General features: G+C 35.0%; 1 protein-coding gene across 13 annotated transcripts in view; it reads left to right on the top strand.

Annotated features, from left to right (window-relative positions):
• The window catches only part of LOC110095659 (MMS19 nucleotide excision repair protein homolog), a 97,662-nt gene that overhangs the window by 57,972 nt on the left and 19,777 nt on the right, over positions 1–19,913 (top strand). For 8 of the 13 annotated variants that reach the window (XR_003702153.1, XR_003702152.1, XM_020821282.2 and 5 more), the window contains 6 exons: positions 8,635–8,740; positions 8,985–9,829; positions 10,797–10,872; positions 10,980–11,091; positions 14,551–14,627; positions 15,181–15,261. Coding sequence is in view for 7 of the 13 variants with exons in the window: in XM_020821282.2 (XP_020676941.1) it covers positions 8,635–8,740; positions 8,985–9,829; positions 10,797–10,872; positions 10,980–11,091; positions 14,551–14,627; positions 15,181–15,261 (1,297 nt within the window). In the remaining 6 variants the exon portion in view is untranslated. Of the gene's footprint in view, positions 1–8,634; positions 8,741–8,984; positions 9,830–10,796; positions 10,898–10,979; positions 11,215–14,550; positions 14,628–15,180; positions 15,262–19,913 lie in introns of those variants that run through there. The other 5 variants (XR_003702154.1, XR_003702157.1, XR_003702156.1 and 2 more) reach the window with 5 other exon arrangements.

The following is a 19,913-nucleotide window of genomic DNA, read 5'->3' as shown; positions in this document are numbered from 1 at the left end:
TAAGCACTTATAATATTAACAATTTTATCCTCAACAATAATCTTTAAAGCTATAATTCTATCTCCAATCCTATTAATTTTTATAATATTATCCTTTAAACTCTTATCTATAATAACACCTACACCATTTCTAGTACGACTCCTACCCGAATACCAAAGTTTAAATCCTAAACTATCAATTTCCTTAGCCTTATCTCCAACCCATTTAGTTTCCTGAATGCACAAAATATTTAACTTCCTATGAATCATAATATCTATTAATTCCATTAATTTTCCTGTAAGGGAACCTATATTCCAAGTTCCTATCCTAATTTTAGTTTCATGGACTAGCTTCTTTGCCCACATACGTCCTTGATGTGGGAACCCTTGCCTATTTAACACTGCACCCGGGCGCCGGTGCAGCGGCCCTTGCACACTTGTCACTGTATTTAGGCCATACAGCGCGTCACTTCCAGGGGACGCTTAGAGTGAATAAATTTTATTTCAAATTGATAGACCTTCTTAATCACTAAATATTTATTCTGGATGTCACACTAAGGGTTTAACTTTTAGATCTTCTAGAGTTTGCTTGGATGTTATGTTGTAGGTTTGACTTTGCAAATATCCAAGAGTGGTTGGATGTTACAATTGGAGTTATTTGCAAATCTTCGGAGGCATGCACAAATGTTAATGCGAGATGTGAATTACACTTTAGCTTATTCACTGTTAAGTGTGCTGATTAATGCTTCATCATATCTTGAAATTTGTGATCTTGGTGATTTCTTTTGATTTTGAATGAGTTTGATTCTTGGGTTGGGTGTAAAATTTGAATTTCTTTTGGCTTGGCTATGTAGCTTGTTGAGCCAATAAGGGTTGCTATTAGTCCAACGCCTTGTACTTGATTGACTTGATGATGATGCCTTTTTTTTAAATAATTTTAGAATTTGAATTTTTTTCTTTCACAACTTTGTGCTTTAAAGGACTTTAATGGATTGACCTGAAATATCCTTTTGACTTGTTAGTAAAAATGAGTATACTCTATCTTGTACTTTTTTACTTTGGCGGACTTGTTGAAGGTCTCGTTTTAGCATTTATGCAATTTAAGGTTCCTTTTATTCTATGCTTTATGAGGCTAACTTGTAGGAATTGGCTTGAATTATCTTTATTTACTTGTTATAAGCTAAGCATGCATTGTGATCTATGCTCTCTCCTTTAGTGGGGCTTAGCAAAGGATGGACGTCGGTGATATTGCCGTCGGGGCTTATGTTAAGCCGTAGAGCATCATTGGTCCAATGCTTTGTGCGTAGTGGATTTATTGACAACAAGATTCCTTGAGTTCAGCCTTGAGTTTATATAAATTATGGGATAACTTCTTTGATTTCATGCTTTTTGATTTGTTGTATTTGTTAATGAAGAGAAGTTCCTTCGGTCTTCGATCTTCGCTTTATGCTTTTGTAATCTTGTTGATGGAAATGAGATTTTGACTTTGCTAATATACAGGATTCTACCAAACATTAGCTATAGAATTTAAAAAAAAACTGCTCCCTATCATACAAAGGGATTTTCATGATAATCTTGAAACACATTCGTGCCTCACAAGATAGTTGCAAGAAAATTTAACACATGGGTTGGTGTTGACAAAAAAGATTTTTTTTTTCTTACAAAGGGGGTTTAGGTACAATATTTCTTTACTTGGTCTTTATTCATGGTATTTCTTTAAGTATGAAATGTTGATCAGTGGTGTAGGTCTTTTTACCATTCAAATTAATTAGTTGATAAGCTCCTCGGTATGTATTTTTGATGATGAATGGACTTTCTAATTAGGCTCAAATTTGTCACTTATCTTTCAGTGAGGGATGAATGACCTTCTAAACATCAACATCTTCTCCGCTTGAAATATTCTAGGCACTAAATTATAAGCAAATCTTGGCATTTTTGTTCGAGAAGTCTCAAGATTTTTTTTGAGCAGTAGTCTGATTTCATTGTGACCTAAAGTGCTACTTTGGCTTCTAACCCCAACGCGTAAAGAGTATTTTTATTAGTATGTTGTAGGTGGTTCGAAGCGCTCATTACACTTCTATTATTTTAGTATGCTATTTTATTTTATTCTTAACAAGGATCTTCTTGAGTAGTTTTATCATTGTTTTGTTGAAAGTTTATCCTAAGTCATACTATATTGGATTATAAATTGATGAATATCACCAATCAATTATATGTTGAATATCAATGTTTTGTGTATCTTTATGCTTTTAAAGTCGGGTGAGTAAATACGACATGGCACACTGAATTTATGTACAATATTGTGAGTAAAGAAGTTGATAATATGTTTGGTGGTAACATTCTTGAATGGCATGGCACACCTCTAGCTTCTCATATGAGGCGTACGTGTCAGTTTGCCTTGAGGCGACCTCGCTTCACTTGTACGAGGCATACGCCTCAATTATCAATTTTTTTTAACCTAGACCTGAAATGCTGTTCGACAAAAGGGCCGCAATATTCTTCACCTGGATCCCTCCGACTTTGTTCATCGTTTCTTGCTGTTTGACAATGCTTGCTTTACATGAGTACATCAGTGCCATGTTGCAACCTATGCTCTAGAACTCTCTCCCATCGTTTTCAAGTATAATACATTAACTTAATTCCTCTATAATTCACACAATCTGGAGCATCACCTTTATTCTTAAAGATAAGAATCAATACACTCATTCTCCACTCTTCTGACATCTTTTTAATTTTTAAAATAATATTAAAAAGGTTAGTAAGATAATAAATTCCTTCATCTCCTAAGTATTTCCACATCTCTATAGGAATATCATTAGGTCCAACAGCTTTTTCATATTTTATTTTCTTTAAAGCCTCTCTAACTTCAGTTTTACTAATACACCGATAAAAATAAAAATAATTATTTTCATTTAGGGTGTTAAGGTCACTAAATTCAATCACATTCTCATAATCTTCATTAAAATATTTAGCAAAATATCTCATTCACTTTTGTTGAATATCATCTTCTAATAAAAAACTTTTTGATCTTCATCCTTAATACACTTTACTCATCCTTAATACACTACTAAATCCTTACTACTTTCTCTTTGTTTAGCTAACTTATACATATATCTTTTGTCTTTCTTAGTATCTAATCTATTATAAAAATCAAGGTTTAAAATTGCGTAAATAAGCCTTGAGGCGTTTTTCGTCCGTGAGGCGAGGCGTAAGCCTCATGGATGCAGAATTGTGTAAATGAGAATTTAATGGTTTTAGCAGGTAAAAAATAACAAGTTTCTATCATACAATAAAACATCTAAATGACATGTGCAATTAGTGGAAAGTAAGAAAATAGATGTAATAAAATTATGTCCCAAAGTACAAAACCACAAAATATTAGTCTATCAAAACTCCCAAAGTACAATTAAGAAAGAACATATAAAATCCAATCTTATCACATCACTAAATGGGTCTTCAAGGAAATCTTCTTCTCCAATTGTATCTATGAATGTCATATCTTCATCATCTTCAATGTGACTCACTTTTCTCTTCCCTGTTCAATAAGAATGATCATTATCATTTTAATTGTTCACTTGATATAAATATAATGCAATAGCATACAAGAAGTTGTGGAATACCTTTATTTGGTTGTTGTGCTGCAGAACTAAAGGATGTGTGTGGTGTGGTACTAGTGGAAGTGTCCACTTGATCTGTTTCGCCCTTTAAGACTTCTACACATAGATCCTCTAGCTGCAGGTCTGATAATGGCAAATCTTTCTCATCATCTATGAATCACTCATTATCAGATGACACATCATCACACACCAACGGGTTCTCATCATTCTTCAACCCCTTATTCCTCAATCTCCTATCTCTCAACCTCTTGTTGTGCATAATATACACAAGGGAGTTCATTCTGAGTGTTGAAAGCCAATTTCTTCTCTTTGTTTGCGCTTAACTATATGTACTACAGTTTCGCTCACACCCAGAAGAAGAACAAGTGAGCCCAAAACTCTAACAGTAAAACTCTGTAATTCAGGAGTTGAATCGCTAAATTGGATCCACTATTCAACTATTTCCAAGAAAAAAATGATCATCATAACATATTAAAGTGTTATGCATTTACTAAAATAAGTATACCTGGAGACCGTTTGATAACAGTTGATTTTGCTGCTTGCAGATCAAAAAATCCCTCCCTATTTCGAAATAGAACAAGTTGTAAATCTGCAGCTCCTTGACTGTCTGGTCCGATATTAGCTGTTCCATGCAATGATACAAGCTAAGCTTCACCTCATGGTTTGAGGATTTCCTCTTTGAATATTAAAATTGAGGATTGAGATAATATGCCGCTGCATGTAGATGACGGTGTAACTGGACTTTCCATCGAGCATCAATGATATCCCAAATCTCTCTATAACTTGCCTCCTCTCCTCCTAAGTTATGTGTAATCAACTCCTTTGCCTCATCCATAGCATTATAAATAAAACTCATGGCTGGTTTCTTCTCGGCCTCTACTAAACGTAGAACTTGCACTAAGGGTCTCGTCCTCAATATGGCATAGGTCACAGTAGCCCAAAATTTATCATTCAGAATTAGCTTCGTATTTCCTTCCCCTCAGTTTTCTTTTCCCACGCAAAGTTAAGCCATTCTGTTGATTTAAACATTGCTTTAAGAGGTTGTCTCACATCCAATAGGCTATGCAGTGTCAAATAAGATGTGGCAAACCGGTAGAATAAACTTGCATTAGGAATTGAAAATTATTTGCAGTGCACAAATGTAATAACGAACCTAGTGGTTGCAGGGCGAATGATTTCCTTTTTTGAAAACTTTCTCATCAAGACTAAGACCCATGAGTGGTTGTAGATGAATTTTGTGATCTTCTTCACCCTAGAAAGAGCGCGCTTGTGTTGAGGTAAATCACCAAGTTCCTCCAATATGAGATCGATACAATGCGCTGCGCAGAGGGTCCAATATAGGTGTTTCCTCTTCTCCATCAATATCTGATCAGCTGCTTTGTATGCACTGACATTGTCAATCACCACCTGAACAACCAATTGCTCCCCAATCTCATCAACAACCCTATCTAATAAATTGAAAATGAATGCAGCATTTTTATCCTCATATGAAGCTTCAACTGATCGTAAATACCATGCCGTAGGGATTGTTAACAAGGATATTAATCAAGCTCCTGCTTTTCATGTCAGACTATCCATCTGACATAATGTTAACACCAGTCTCAATCCATGTCCGTTTAATTTCGTCAATGCTATACTCTGTGTTATGCAGCTCCTCCTTCAATATCCATCTTCGCAACTCATACATGGAAGGTGCCTTCAACCCTCTCCCATACTATCCTATAGACCGCAGCATATTGAAGTAGGCCGACGATGTTGCAACATTAAATGTTATGACATTCTCAAAAAAAAAAAAAAATACTAATATCCATGCAAACCTGGCGTCGAACCTCTCTGGTACCAGCAATAGGCATCATTTGTGCTTGTCCTCTATCCACTCCTGGATTAGTCATATATTGGTCCATCGGACCCCGTGCTCCTTTATTATGTATAGTGGAGGAAGAGCACTTTCCACTCTCGCTCCCGAAGTAAGCACCATGTTCGACCTTGTCATCAAATTGCTCCTGTTGTAAGTGTTTTGTCGTGGTACTTTACTTTTTGTAAGCAATAATTTCATCATTCTCCTTGTCCGGCACATTGGCATACGGTGCTACGTTTTTATGAGAGCATGATAAGTGTTCCTTCATTCGGGTAACTCTGCCCTTCACCACTTTTTCGCAAAAATTGCATTTCAAATACACATAAGTCTTCTCACCGCCGCTTATGTCAACTTGTACACTATATTTCCACAAGGGTCCCTCCGCACTGACGTATTACACTTTTCCTTGCCCTTAACCATATTTTCTAAAGGAAAAAAGCAAAATAAAATAAAAAAAACTCAAACAAAATTTAAAACCCTAGCTTTCATATAAGTTGAAAAATCATACCCTAAACTTAAAAAAAAAAAAAACTCTACTCTTCAAGAAGTGATGTAGAGGGGCGGCTAGAAATAAGGAACTCATCGGCAAGAGGCGGCGCCGGCGGGAGTAGCGGCAGAGACGTGCGGGATAGCCGGCTTCGGGAGCTTGCGGGATCGGGAACGAAGGCTTGCGGGTTCGGGAGCTTGCGGTTTGGCTTGGACCGGTAGAAGGGAGAAACAAAATTCATTTTTATGCTAAGTAAGTGGGACCCTTTCTATGAGGCGCACACCTCAACATTAATTGCGCAATTGAGGCGTGCCTCACCAAGCTTGAGGCGTAAGCCTCAGCAAACACCAAAATTGCTTAGGCAATGAGGCGTTTTTGGTCCAAATTTTCGCAGAGGCGTGCCTCTTATTGCGTAATTTTAAACTATAATATAAATCATTAAAAACTAAAATCTTTTCATTGTACATTGCTTTCTTAGACTTCTTATATGCCTCTTTATATCTTTCCTAATTATCATAATTTTTACATCTAAATCAATTTTTATAACAAATCTTTTTATTTTTTTATATTTTCTTATACATTTTGATTATATAACCAACTATTTTCACTATTAGTAGTTTTTCACTTTGATACTCGAAACACATCTTTTGCAATATTTTTAATATCACTAGCTACTTTTTCCCATATAACATTAGCTTCTTCGTGCACATACAAAATTTAATCTTACTCTCAAAAGTATTTTAATTAATATTCTTTAAATGCCCCCATTTAATCTTAGAACAATGATTTACTTTATTTTTTAATTTTTTCCCCTTCATCTTAAAGTCTAAAACTAATAAGCAATGTTGGTACATAAATTTTCACTCGGAATAACTTTACAATCGTTGCAATCTAAATGATTTATTTTTCTTAGAAGAAAATAATCAATTTAAGGTTTACTATAACCATTCTTATAGGTGATGAGATGCTCATTTTTTTCTTAGATAAGATATTCACAATTACCAAATTAGAAGCTAAAGAAAAAATTAATATGATCTTACCACCTTCATTAGTCGCTCTAAATCCATAACCACCATGAATGCTTCTAAATTTATAGCTCTCTACCAAACGTCCTTTTAAATCTCCTCCATTAAAAACCCTTTTTATTCAAGAGATCTTTTATATTAAATTTTTTAGGTCATTAAATTTTTTAATTTTGAATACATATTTAAACCTACTTTGGGAGCATAAACACTTATAATATTAATAATCTTAATAATCAACAACAGTCTTTAAAACTCTAATTCGATCTATAATTCTATTAATTTTTACAACATTATCTTTTAAACTCTTATCTATAATCACACTTATATCATTTCTAGTACAACTCCTACCGGAATACTATAATTTGAATATTGAATTATCAATTTCCTTGGCCTTCTTTCTAGCCCATTTAGTTTGTTGAATGCATAGAATATTTATCTTCCTATAAATCATAATATATATTAATTTCATTTTTTTATAATATATATTAATTTCATTAATTTGCCTGTAAGGGAATCTATATTCCAAGTTCCAATCTTAATTTTAGTTTCATGGGTTAGCTTCTTTGCTCATATCTATCCATGATGTGGGAACCTTTGCCTATTTAACATTGCACCCGGACGCCGGTGCAATGACCCTTACACACTTGTAGCTGTATTTAGGCCATACAACACGTCGCTTACAGGGAACGGCGTAGCATTAACACAATGTATTAAATGATTCATGTCATGATTATTCGACAAGTTTTATGCTAGTTGTCGATCATCTAATGCAACCCTCCACTTTTCTTATCCAGGACTTGGGACATGGCAACAATGTTGAATTGTAGCTAGGTCTGTCTTGCTATAAAATCTCTTTGGTGTACTGCTTTTTATGTTGTAGACAGATCTAATTTTTCATTTAGCCCTCTCTAACAGCTTGAACCTCGTCCAGTGACTGCTTGATCACCATCCATCAAATGTTGATGATAGATATCCATTGTTTTTAGGGCTGATGTATTGTATGCATCAAATGAATTTTCTAGAATTGTTTGCGGTTGTTGACTTTGTTTTGACGTCATGGCTAGAAGCATTGTTATTTTGTCGTTATCTGTCAGAATATTAAATTCTCGAATGCAACAGTATTTTTGAATAAAACTCAAAACAGTAAAATTAGCAGAAACCCTTTGATCTAGCTATAAGCATATCTTTGGTATTAGAGCTGTTCTTTAGATTGAATATGTTTGATTTATGAAAATGTGATCCTTGTTACTGGCCTCATTATTTTTTATAATTGGTGGAACTTCCCAAAATGAGTGATTTTGTTCCTTTAGTTTCACGAATGTTGGAACTACATGCTTATATTGAAGGCCAACCTTAGTATTGAATGTAGCATAAATGGTTCAGTTGCTTCACTTAATGTGCTAATTTGTGAAATATCCAAGCGCTTATTCATGTTGCTAAGCTTTTGCATACCTGTGTTGTATGATCCTAATCACCTTTTTATAGTTGGTGATTTCAAAACCCTTATCAATATAGGTATTCAAAAGTACTTGCTTGGTCTTTCTCTGTGAATTCGTCATTTTGTTGCTTCTTAATATTGATGTTTTAAGGTAAGATAATTATTTTCCGTAGTACTGGGAATGTTTTCTTGAGAAGTGGCTGAATTTATTTATGTTTAATTCTGGATCAGGTGCCATACCTCTGGAAGCATTGAGCAACCTGGGATGCATTTTGTTATCAATATATTAGAGCAGATGGAAGATAATATTGCTTTTAAGATGAAGCCTGAAATGCAGGTACTGGTGCTTAATACTCTTTTAGGAATATAAATCAATTTGGTTGAAACTGCGTAGTTAAAAGGATAGAATAAAATCGAGCATTCTTAGTTAATTGTTAGTACAATATCTTTAACTTGCTCAGAAGTCTTCTTGGTGTTTTAGAGATGCCTAATAAATTTTGCAGATGATTAACTTATTTAAAAAAGTCATGTCAATCTCTATATTGATTTCTGATGATGGCTTAGTTGTATTTTACATGTAGGATCTACTGGATAAAATGATGATGACAATGAAGCTTGTTGTCAGGGGCTGTGCGGAGAACAACCAGTATATAATCCTAGAAAAGGCATATAATATTATGCTAGCATCAGCGAATCTTCCATCAAATGCTCTCCTTGTTTCTTCCAGTATACTGGAAGGGTTTCAACTTATTCCAGATTTCTGTGAATTATCATGTAAAAATAAAATGCTTCTATACTTTCTTGCATCGATTGTGACGGCCCTTCATCAGCAAACACCACTAACTAATGTGGCAAGATTGCTGAACCTTCTCTTGGTTTTTACACTTAAAGGGCATCTTCCTGCAGCTCAAGCCTTGGCTTCGGTTGCTAACAAGTTACCTAATGCTGTCATCCTTGAAGAAACTATTGAGATGATTCTTGACTCTTTTTCCAGTGTACTCAGTAATAACCATCAAAATGAACCTCATATGCTTAACAGCAATGATGGTGCTTCCATGCATTTTTGTTCAAACTTACAAATCAATGCTGTCATTGGGATTGCATGGTTTGGGAAAGCCTTACTAATGCGGGGACATGGTCGAGTTAAAGACATATCAATGGTTATTTTGAAGTGTTTGCTATCAAATAAGAATATTGTTCCATCATCTTCCCATCATCAATCCGGCAATTTCATTGGAGAGGATATGCACTATCTTGTTGCGAGATCAGCAGCTGATGCATTCCATTTGCTTTTGAGTGACTCTGATGTTTGCCTGAATAAAAATTTCCATGCAATTATAAGGCCTCTCTATAAGCAAAGGTTCTTCTCGAGTATGCTGCCAGTTTTGCACTCAGCCATTAAGGAATGTAATTCACCAAGAACAAAGTAACACTTTCAGCCTTTAAACTACTGTTTTCCCCACTCTATAGTGTGGTAGATTTGTCCATTTCTGTACTGTAGTTCACAGGCCTCCTTTTCCTCTTGATATTACATTTGCTTACTGAGTGTCATTATATAAATGCCTTGACAAGTGCTACACCGTCAAGACAATACAATTTATAGGCTCTTATCCAAGCGAAGTGAATTCCTGAGAAATCAATAGCTATCACTTATAAATTTATTGAAGAATAAAGAGTACTTTTCAAGGGAATGAAAAAAAGAAATATCACATGGTTCTGCTGTAAAAAATGGTGAATTTTCAAGTTCCATTGCGTTCTATGTTTTGAAATCTTACTAGACTAATCTATCTTAAAAATTCATAGTTAAATTACTTGAAGTTTGTAGCTTCTATAGCTTGGGTTATTCTAATATTACTATATATTTTTTTCATCATCTATTCTCTTCTCTATTCTTCCTTTTGTGTCATCTACTCATCCTCTTCATCCTCAATATTTACTTCAGATATCTGTCATTATAATGCAACATAAAATCTATTTGTTGTGACATTTCCAAATTTTTTTATATACAATTTTCAGAAAGTTACCATGCTTTCTTTGGTTACAATTTTTGTAATTAGGAATTTTCCTCTGTCGAACAATATCATAATTTCACTTGGTTTGACAAAAAGAGAAATTATTTGGTATGCTTACTAAAATGAATCTCTTATTTGCCAATACAAATCTTGTGGCCTTTGATTATTTTCCTGATCAGCGAGCTCTTTGTTGCTTACAGAGCCATTCTTATTGATTTTGCATGCTATTTTACTTGCTTTTACCTTGTGTACATAAGTAATTTTATTTTCGAAGAATAGTTGGACCGGGCTACTTTGCAGTTACTGTTCAATTCTTTCATCTTCACCATTATCTGGATGATTATTATACTTTTGTTTATTAATTATACTCCTAAAATACAGAGCTTTACTTTATCGAGCTTTTGGCCACACTATTTCTGGGATGCCATTGACCGTTCTTGTTGCAGATGCAAAGAAGGTTTGTTTTGGAGATATTGTCTCCAGTTGAGTCAAAACTTTCATTTTTGCATTTTGACGAAACTATGATTATGATTTTGCTGAATCTGGTTCTATTTCGTTATGCAGGTCTTGCCATTATTGTTGGATAGTTTATCTGTTTTAGATTCTGATATTCTCAACAAAGATCTGATATATAGCTTGCTTTTAGTGCTATCTGGGTTTCTTATTGACGAGAAAGGTGAAGCTACAATACATGGCATGAGGTTCCCTCACCCCTAACTGCCCAGCCCACGCGCATTCGAACAGTGTGGCAAAGGAAATCATATCAATTGAAAGAACATAGCTACTCTAAAGTTTAGTGGTTCGATGATTAATACATTAAATTAAAATTTCTAGTGGACTTTATAATCCATCGTTTAACAACTTTGACTATTATTTATTAGGAAGTTTAACTTTTATGCTGTGGGCACAGAAGAAAGCCATACAACCCATACACACTTGTATATTCATGTTCCTTTCAGTCTTGGGGGTTATACTAGTGACATATCAGATCGAGGTTGAAACAAAATCAAAACATTTTCTTACCCTTACATTCATGTCCGAATTTTAAGTATAATCTATAGTTGAGCTAGTTGGAATTTTGGTGTCAGGCTTTCGTCTTATCCATGCGGTATTTATTTGATCTTTTATGATTTCTTTGTGGCTATCTTATACAATTGGCAACAAATTTATGATTTGGTCAGGATAATAAATTAGAAACAAACCTTGTTTGTTATAGCAACTTTGTATGAAAATAATACTTTTTTGATTTCATTAACAAATATCTTTCTAACTGCCAGCCTTTCAAGTCATACTTTCTTATATTGCTGAAAATTATATTCTACATCTATTTTAATTCTATGTTGGTATGATAAGGTTCCTTCCTAGCAATATATTTGAGCATTATGCCATATTTCTGGTGTTTTTAAAATGTTATGATCACCTTATACTTGACCTAAAACCATTATTTCTTGTCCCACGCCTGAATTAGAATGGTTGAGTATTGATCTTTGGTTGATAGCCGATCACAACACTTACGCCATACTCATAAAATGAATCCATTTGTGTTAAAGCTTGAGTGTTGAATAGTTTGGAGTTAATAAAACTCTTCTAGGCAGTGTAACTGACATGTAGTTATAATTTCATCTTTCCTTCTCTCCTACTCTTCAGTCTGCTAATTCTCTAGCCTTTTTTACTTGTTCTTCTCTCAATATCATTATTCTCCATTCCTTCACCTCAGTTGATGCCATCTCAAGTCATCTCCAGTTGGTGCTCTCTTGCCTCTTTGACTCCATTCATACGTGAATCACATTTCTTCATTATTACTTTTCTTTCTCTTATCCCATCTGTTTTCTGACATCATCCTGAAGTTCATGGTGTTTTTGGCTGCTGGCCTTTTTACCAGGTGCCCACGTTGGCCTCCTCAAAGCTTCAGACACATCCTTTCCAAGTTTATTTTTGACAGCCAAATTGGCATTTTGCTTCATCCTCCCTGCCTATAATCTCTCCTTCCCACCTCTCTCTTTCTCACTTTTCTATGTACTTTTATTTTTTCATTGTCTTTTTTCCGTTGTTAATCTCTTGAAAGATGTACTATGCTGTTAAAAACTATTATGGTCATTGGAGATCATTAGTAGTTTTTTTCCTCCAACTCGTACCATCCTCAACATTTAGGCTACTTTTCTTCCCTATTAAACTATCTTCGTTGCCCAGTACATAGTTGTCAATGGCGCAAAATGGCGCCCGCCATGGCGCATGACGTGGCTCACCTATGATGCAAGATGCATGGCGCAACACACATGTTGAAGTTTGTTCGCGCAATTTGCGCCGTGTCCGCAATGGCGCACAAGATGCACAATTTGAATATTAGGGAATTTTAATATAATTATAAATAGTTTTAATTATTTATATATTTTAATTTCTAAAATAATGTAATAATTATTTTTAAAATTATTTAATATGATCAAAATATTTTAGTTATGTTTTATTTGACTTTGTTTTAGTAGAAATTTTGGACGAACTTGAAGCTCACTTTAATGGTTTAAACTTTAGACCACAAACATATTCAACCAAGCCTTACCCAACTTGATTGACACTCTAAAATAAGATCCATATAATGATTTTTATAATGATTTCTTATTTTGCACCGTGTTCAAAATGGCACGTGGTGCGTTGTGCACTATGCGCCATGTCTCCATTGGGAACTTTGCGCATGCTGCGCTATTCTCCATTGACAAGTATGGTCCAGCAATGACATTAATTGGGAGAAGGGGATGGTTCTAAATGGCAGTAATCGGGGGAAGGGGATGATTCTATTATGGTGCTTGGTACTGAAGTAGTCAATCTAATAATCCGTTGGAGTTGATCAAAAGGTGAATTCATAATAACTATTTGGTAGCCTAAGGATCCATGCTTGGCTATCCTCTATTCTCTTTTTTTATTTTTACAACTTGTCTTGATTCTTCTTCTGAAAAGATTGTTTGGCTTTCACGGTTGTTAGTCCTCTTAAGGTTTTTTAAGCGAAGTTTGTGCCTCCTCAAAGCTTTCCTCTTCACTTTCTCCTTTCGAAGTTTATTATTGCAGCCACATTGGCATTTTGGTTCATCCTCTCTGCCAATAATCTCTCCTTATTCCTCCCCCCTCTCTTTTACTACTTTTTTCCCATTGTTTTTTTTCTTTGTTAATCCCTCAAAGGATCCACTTTTTTTTGTTTCTTCTTGGCAGTCCAATGTTGCTAGCAACTACTATGGTCTCTTGAGGACATTGATGGGAAGAACTCAAGAGATTCCTACCAAGGATGTGAATTCAGCCAAATTTCACCACACAATTTCACACAACACAAATAACAACAAGAATCACGTAGTAGTGAAGAAGAAAACAATAAGATACAAGCGATCTTCTATTCGAGAGGAGGATCAATCTTTCCAAAATTTTCTAGACACTGCTAGAGCCCAAGAACACCAACATTACTCAGAAATCAGCTACCAAAAAGATGCCCTAATCTTAATATAAACTTCTACTTAAAGCAAACATAAGAATAATGCAAAAGGACTAAACATCCCTCACACTTACTCGCTTAGTTTGGTAGTTGATCCCACCCCAAGGGGGGCGGGATTTGAAGCCTGTAGACCAGCAGATTTTCGCCTGCTTTATTGCCTAAGCCGGCCGAAGGGCTGGGCCGGCTGGACCGGTCTCTCCTGGAATAGTCTCTGCTTATCATACATCAGTTATTTTCTTACCTCCAAACTCTTACCATCATCTGCATTTTCTCTACTTTTCTCTACTTTTAAACTATCTCCCGTGTCTAGCAACAGTAATTGGGAGAAGGGGGTGGCTCTGTAAGAATCTTTTTGAGTTGATTAAATCGTGGAATTCATAATAGTTTTGTGTTGACTTAAGGATCCAAACATTCCATCATCCTCTTCTGTTTTTACGAACTTGTCTTGATTCTTGTTGTGAAAGGATTGATTGGCTTTCATGGCTGTTTGACCTTTTAAGGCATTTCAAGAAAAGCTCAGGCAAACAAATCCCTTGAACTCACAGTTATCTATTTGCCATTATTGTCGTAAGATGAACAGAAGAAAAGGTTTATGAAATTATTTTTTATTGTTATGGATTGCAGTAATCTTATTTTTCATGTAAATTTATTTTATTGCAGGAAAAGAGGATATCATAGGCTACGTTCATATAGTTATAGATCACCTGATTAAGTTGCTTTCTTACCCTCACATGATGGTATCTCTCTCTCTCTCTCTCTCTCTCTCTCTGCGTGCGCTTATAAAGCCTTGATAAAGCCTATTTCATGTTTTGTTTATGGGAATGACTAGAGTGATTGGAAATGTGACAAGATAGTAACGTTTATTATAAATATTAGTGCTTTCTGAGTCATGGGTTTGTCGGTTGCTTGGTGGTGACACCATAATCATCTTCTTCGCTTCTGTTACTGTTCATAACTCATGCCATATTATGAACACATGGAGTAATTAAAATAACTGCTTCCCATGATAATCGATCTTCATTGCAGTGCGATGAATCTTTATAGTGCTGATCATAGAGCACTGACATGATACTCAAGACCTTGCTTTCACTTTGGTTAAGTTTTAACATTCACAGGACAAGCTTATCACAGGCGCTTCCATATGTTATTTTTTTACTTCTGTTCCCGCATGGCATTATAGTTAGAAGCTTGCTGTGTCAATACATTTTTTATGTATTCTATTATTCATTCTTAAATGGGATTATCAATGATTTTATTTATTTCACTTTCATAAGTTTGTTTTGCTTTCAGCTTGTTCGAGAAACAGCAATTCAATGTCTTACGGCTATAACGGCTTTTCCTTATACACGGATCTACCCATTAAGAACTCAGGTTGATTTTTCTTTTTGTTTGTCCCTCTTTTACTTGCTATTTGTTGTTTGTTTTGACAAATATTGACAAAACAATGCGAACAAAATCAAGCCTTGAGCTCCTTATTTTCCTGAATCATGGAATTAAGAGCGAGAGAAATCAATTGGTCATTATGAAAAATACAATTAAATGATTTAATGTCTGAAAGTAAAAAATGAAACCTTAAAAAACATTATAAAGTTGTAATCAAAGACTTTATGGGTTTGAATATCAAATTCTTGTAATGTTCCTAAAATTCCTTTGGCTTCAATGATCTCTTCCTCAAAGTTTTGAAGATGGCAAAAGAAGAGGCAGGATAAGTCTGAGCCCATTTGTACAACTCTAGAAAGCAGGCAGGAGGAATGGTTTGTAGGCTTTCAAAGAGGATGTCGAACCTCAGAGCACATAGAGTGCTTATGATGGTATCAAGTAGCATTCAAATCATACTTTTATGATTTATGTGTGATTTAGTTTGTTGTTTTTTAGTAATTAGCAATATATTAGATTTTGATATTAATTTGTTGTTTCTTTTGTATGGGGTATTGCGAGTTATGTAAGATAGTTTTATAGTGGCAATATTATGATAGTCCTGGGGATGTAGATAAACTGCGGTGGGAATGGATGACCATGATGAAAGGAGGTGAACTAACCATGTGAATCCAATCCACTGTTACCAAAATGTATATTTGTATAACAACATAATGATTACAACATGCACAATTTACAACTTCATAAATATATCACATACTATTAATATAACAATTTATCTTAATGTACTACCATCCAAAGAAATCATCGAAAGCATAAACGAGCCACTAAACTAATGTTTAAAACTAACACCATGCATCAACCATAGTCATACATGTGCCAGACAAAAGGTGTTGAACAGCTGTACGCAAAATCCCTTCCATGACTTGTCTACTCTATTAGAGGCGTTCTTGAAAAAACAATCATTAACTAATTAGGGTGTGTTGTATGCAAACATATAATCTAACTTAATGGGAACATCACAATTCTAAATTACAGTCAGCATAATAGTGAAAATGGCAATATGAATGCTAATTATTGAAAATTTTGATAGAGTAACAACACAAAGATCTATATGTAAATATGGCATTTTTATCATGTCATAGACTATAAAATAATAGATGTCATAATATTAGATGTTATTGAATGTTGATATAATCCATAGATTCACATATTCAAGGTGGTTCCATTCTACTTCATTCTAGCTCATTGCTCCCAGTATTTGGTGGTTTCATTTTTTTGTGCTCCATCTAGCTAATGGATTCAAGCTAATGTTGTTTGTTCTTTTTTGATCATTATGTCTTATTTTATTTCCTGTATTGTTGTTCTTATTTAGGAAAGTGTTTATTTGTTGTCTAGAGGAAATTGTGGATTACATTCTCCTCTATTATTCTTTGAAACTAACTTGTACTCTATGATTCACTTATTTTCGTATGGCATTAAAGAAATTTTCTTAGCTCTTCATTTTATTTTTTTTTCCGTCCTATTTTCTTATGTTCGTCTCTCATGGTTGGCAACAATGGAAGCACCTACTTCAAGATGACATCTAGCCATGGTTTAAAATTGCGCAATATGAGGCTCGCCTTGAGGCCCGCCTTTGCGCAATTCCAGTAAAAAACGCCTCGATGCTTACGCCTCAAGTTTTTTTTATGAGGCTTGCGCCTCAACTTGGTTGAGGCCCGCCTCGCCTCATTGGCATGAGGCTTACGCCTCACGCTATATATATTAAAACTTACATAAATCTTGAAGTAAATGCCCGACATTGGACTCTATAGGAGAGGAGGAAGGGGAGAGAGCAGTTCAACTTCATCATAATGATGATTCAAATGAAGAACCCCTTAGTGATGACAGTGCTGATGACTTATGAGTTCTTATGTGGTATGTCATTGCTATTTATTTTTGAAAATTTGAATTACATGTTAATGAAAAGAATATTGGGATTTGGGAAAATAAAATTTTGAGTTGAAATATATTTCATGTTGTCTTATTATTGGGATATTTTGATTTCACTTAATATCTTATGATTTTTTATGTTTTATATTATTCACTCATTAGTATATAAAAAATTTATCATTTTATGTTTACGCAATCTTTTGATTTTGAGGCTTATGCCTCAAAACGCCTTAAGGCTTACGCCTCGCCTCACGAATGAAAAACGCCTCAATACCCGAATACGCAATTTTAAACATTGCATCTAGCCTTGATCTTTCTATTCTATTAAATGAGACGGCTCCATTATAGACTTGTATTCTTCCCTTCACCAACGACAACCTGATTGAAAAGAATTTTATTTAATGGTCTTATTCAATGGTGATGTTTCTGAAAGTTCGTGAAAGTTGTTAAATCTTATGAAACTAGTATGAGGCTCCCCAATAGGGGGAGTAAATTGACGCTTCAAAAAGTTTTCTTAACTTCAAAATAACAATAACAATAGTTTTGAAAAACATTTCAGTAGTTTAAAATGCCAAATCTTAATTGATTGCGGAAGCGAGAGATATTATCCAAAAATATTAAATTTTACGACGATGAAATTTTGATCTAAGTGACGAAAAAATAATCAACATTTTTTCCAAATTGTTATTAGCGCAAATGAAATACAAAAAATGCAAAATTGTGAAATTGAAAAAAACACACTAGAAATTTTTTTAGTGGTTCAGTCAACCTTGACTTACGTTCACTTCTTGGAGTCCTCCGGTTTGAGAATTTGTACTAAAACAAAGTGACTCTCTTTTTTCTCTCATAGGAAGTCATAGAAACCTTTACATACTTTCACAGAACCTTTGATGTGGCGGAGTGTCGGACGTTATGTCCCCCTCCTGATGACGGTATCGAACCTCGACTTGTTTTTCTTCCTCATAGTGATGACAGAGAACCTTATAGTGATGACAGAGAACCTTAGCTCATTTTTCTTCCTCCTGGAGAATGAAGAGAACCTCGAGGACTGGACTAAGAAGCCTCTCTCCCTAGAGCTTCCAAAAGACTCACCAGGGTCATAGGAGGAGTAAGGGTGCAACTAGCCTGAAGCAACTGTGTGATCCCCTCACACTACTCCCTCATGCTCAAGCTCACCTTCTCCTTCCTCTCTCAAACCTTGATTTTCTTCTCAAAAGCTCCTCTCAGAGCTCCTTCAGTCACACGTTCCTCCTTCTGTCACATGTTCCTCTCTTATTGTAAGAAAATCTTAAAACATAACTTAAGTATTAGGCTTCAAGAAACCCTAAAAATTCAAGTTAGCTGCCATTGTTCATATAGTACGATTAGTTCAAAACCTTTCCCATCCAGTACGATGTAAATAGCTTTCAAACAAATTGTTCAAATTTTATGAACAAATCGTACAGTACGATCAATAGATTGTCCAGTACGATATGTTCTATTTCCTTTATTCGTACAAGACGATTATTGGGACGACTGAAAATCGTCTATACTAATTGTCTCGTATTGCTCTCTTCGTACAGTACGGTTAGTTGATTTCAAGTTGGTCGTTCAGTACAATATGAATATCATACAGTATGATTAGTTCAAAAATCATAGTTCTGTTTGGTACGATCTTTGGGACGACCAAATTTCGTCTCTGCTAATGGTTTGGTACGATCGATATCGTAAAATACAATCAACTATCATTAATTAAACTATGATTTGATGGATTAATTACGGGGGTTAATTTTAGCAAGATTTCAAATATTCGTACAGTACGATTAATTCAACTATCAAATTTCAAGATATTACTTAAATTAATCCGGCGGCTAGGGTTTTCAGATCGTAACGAATCATACAGTACGATCAAAATCGTACAATACGATTAGTTCACATGAACTAATTTTTTCAATTAGTTATTAAGCATATTTTCGGATAACAGATCGTACAATACGGTTGAAAATTGTACATTACAATTAGTTCAAAAATTTTTAAGTTTAAAATATTTTTTCTCTCCCCCTGTGTGTGTGCATGGTCACCAATTTGCATACACTTTTATGTGGCTAAAATCAAGAAGTAAAAATAAAGATAATAAAATTATAAACTCTTTCACATACTATTGTACTCAATCTTGAGTCTTCAACGGTCTTGAGCGGTGTATATCTTACCTGAAATGTTAGTGCTCACAGACAAAAGAAATATCTAAAATATTTAGTGAGAAAAATAACAATTCAATCAATAATGTTTGTCATCATCAAAACCACAGAATAGAGATCCTAAATTGCAACAATTTCTTTGTGGGAAACACAAAGAAGATTATCTTTGTTGACCTGTACCGAACCAAAAAAAAAAAGAAAAAAAATACAATACATGCTCTGCCCCTCCCATGTCGCACGTCGCGCACGACCTCCTCCCACATCGCACGATCTCTGCCTCAAGCGAATCCCACTTGCATCGTTAAAAGGGAGAGGGAGGCAAGGTCTTCGGCTGCTGGTTCCCTCTCTCCCTCATACGTTGCTCCTTCGAGTCTTTCGTCACTTTTCGACCTCACTCATTCGACGACCTTCCCTTCCTGGACGGATCAGAAGTTCCGATATTTTGATCTGATAAAATGATGGGAGCTCGCTGGTGTGAGGGTAACTTCCTACCTTTCACGCACTCCTTCCTCGGCTCCTTCGTGTCATTCGATCTCG

This window comes from Dendrobium catenatum, unplaced genomic scaffold (assembly GCF_001605985.2).
Source record: "Dendrobium catenatum unplaced genomic scaffold, ASM160598v2 fragScaff_scaffold_1163, whole genome shotgun sequence".
Lineage (NCBI taxonomy): Eukaryota > Viridiplantae > Streptophyta > Magnoliopsida > Asparagales > Orchidaceae > Dendrobium > Dendrobium catenatum.
The sequence above is the reverse complement of the archived record's forward strand: the minus strand, read 5'-3'. Positions and strand labels throughout refer to the sequence as shown.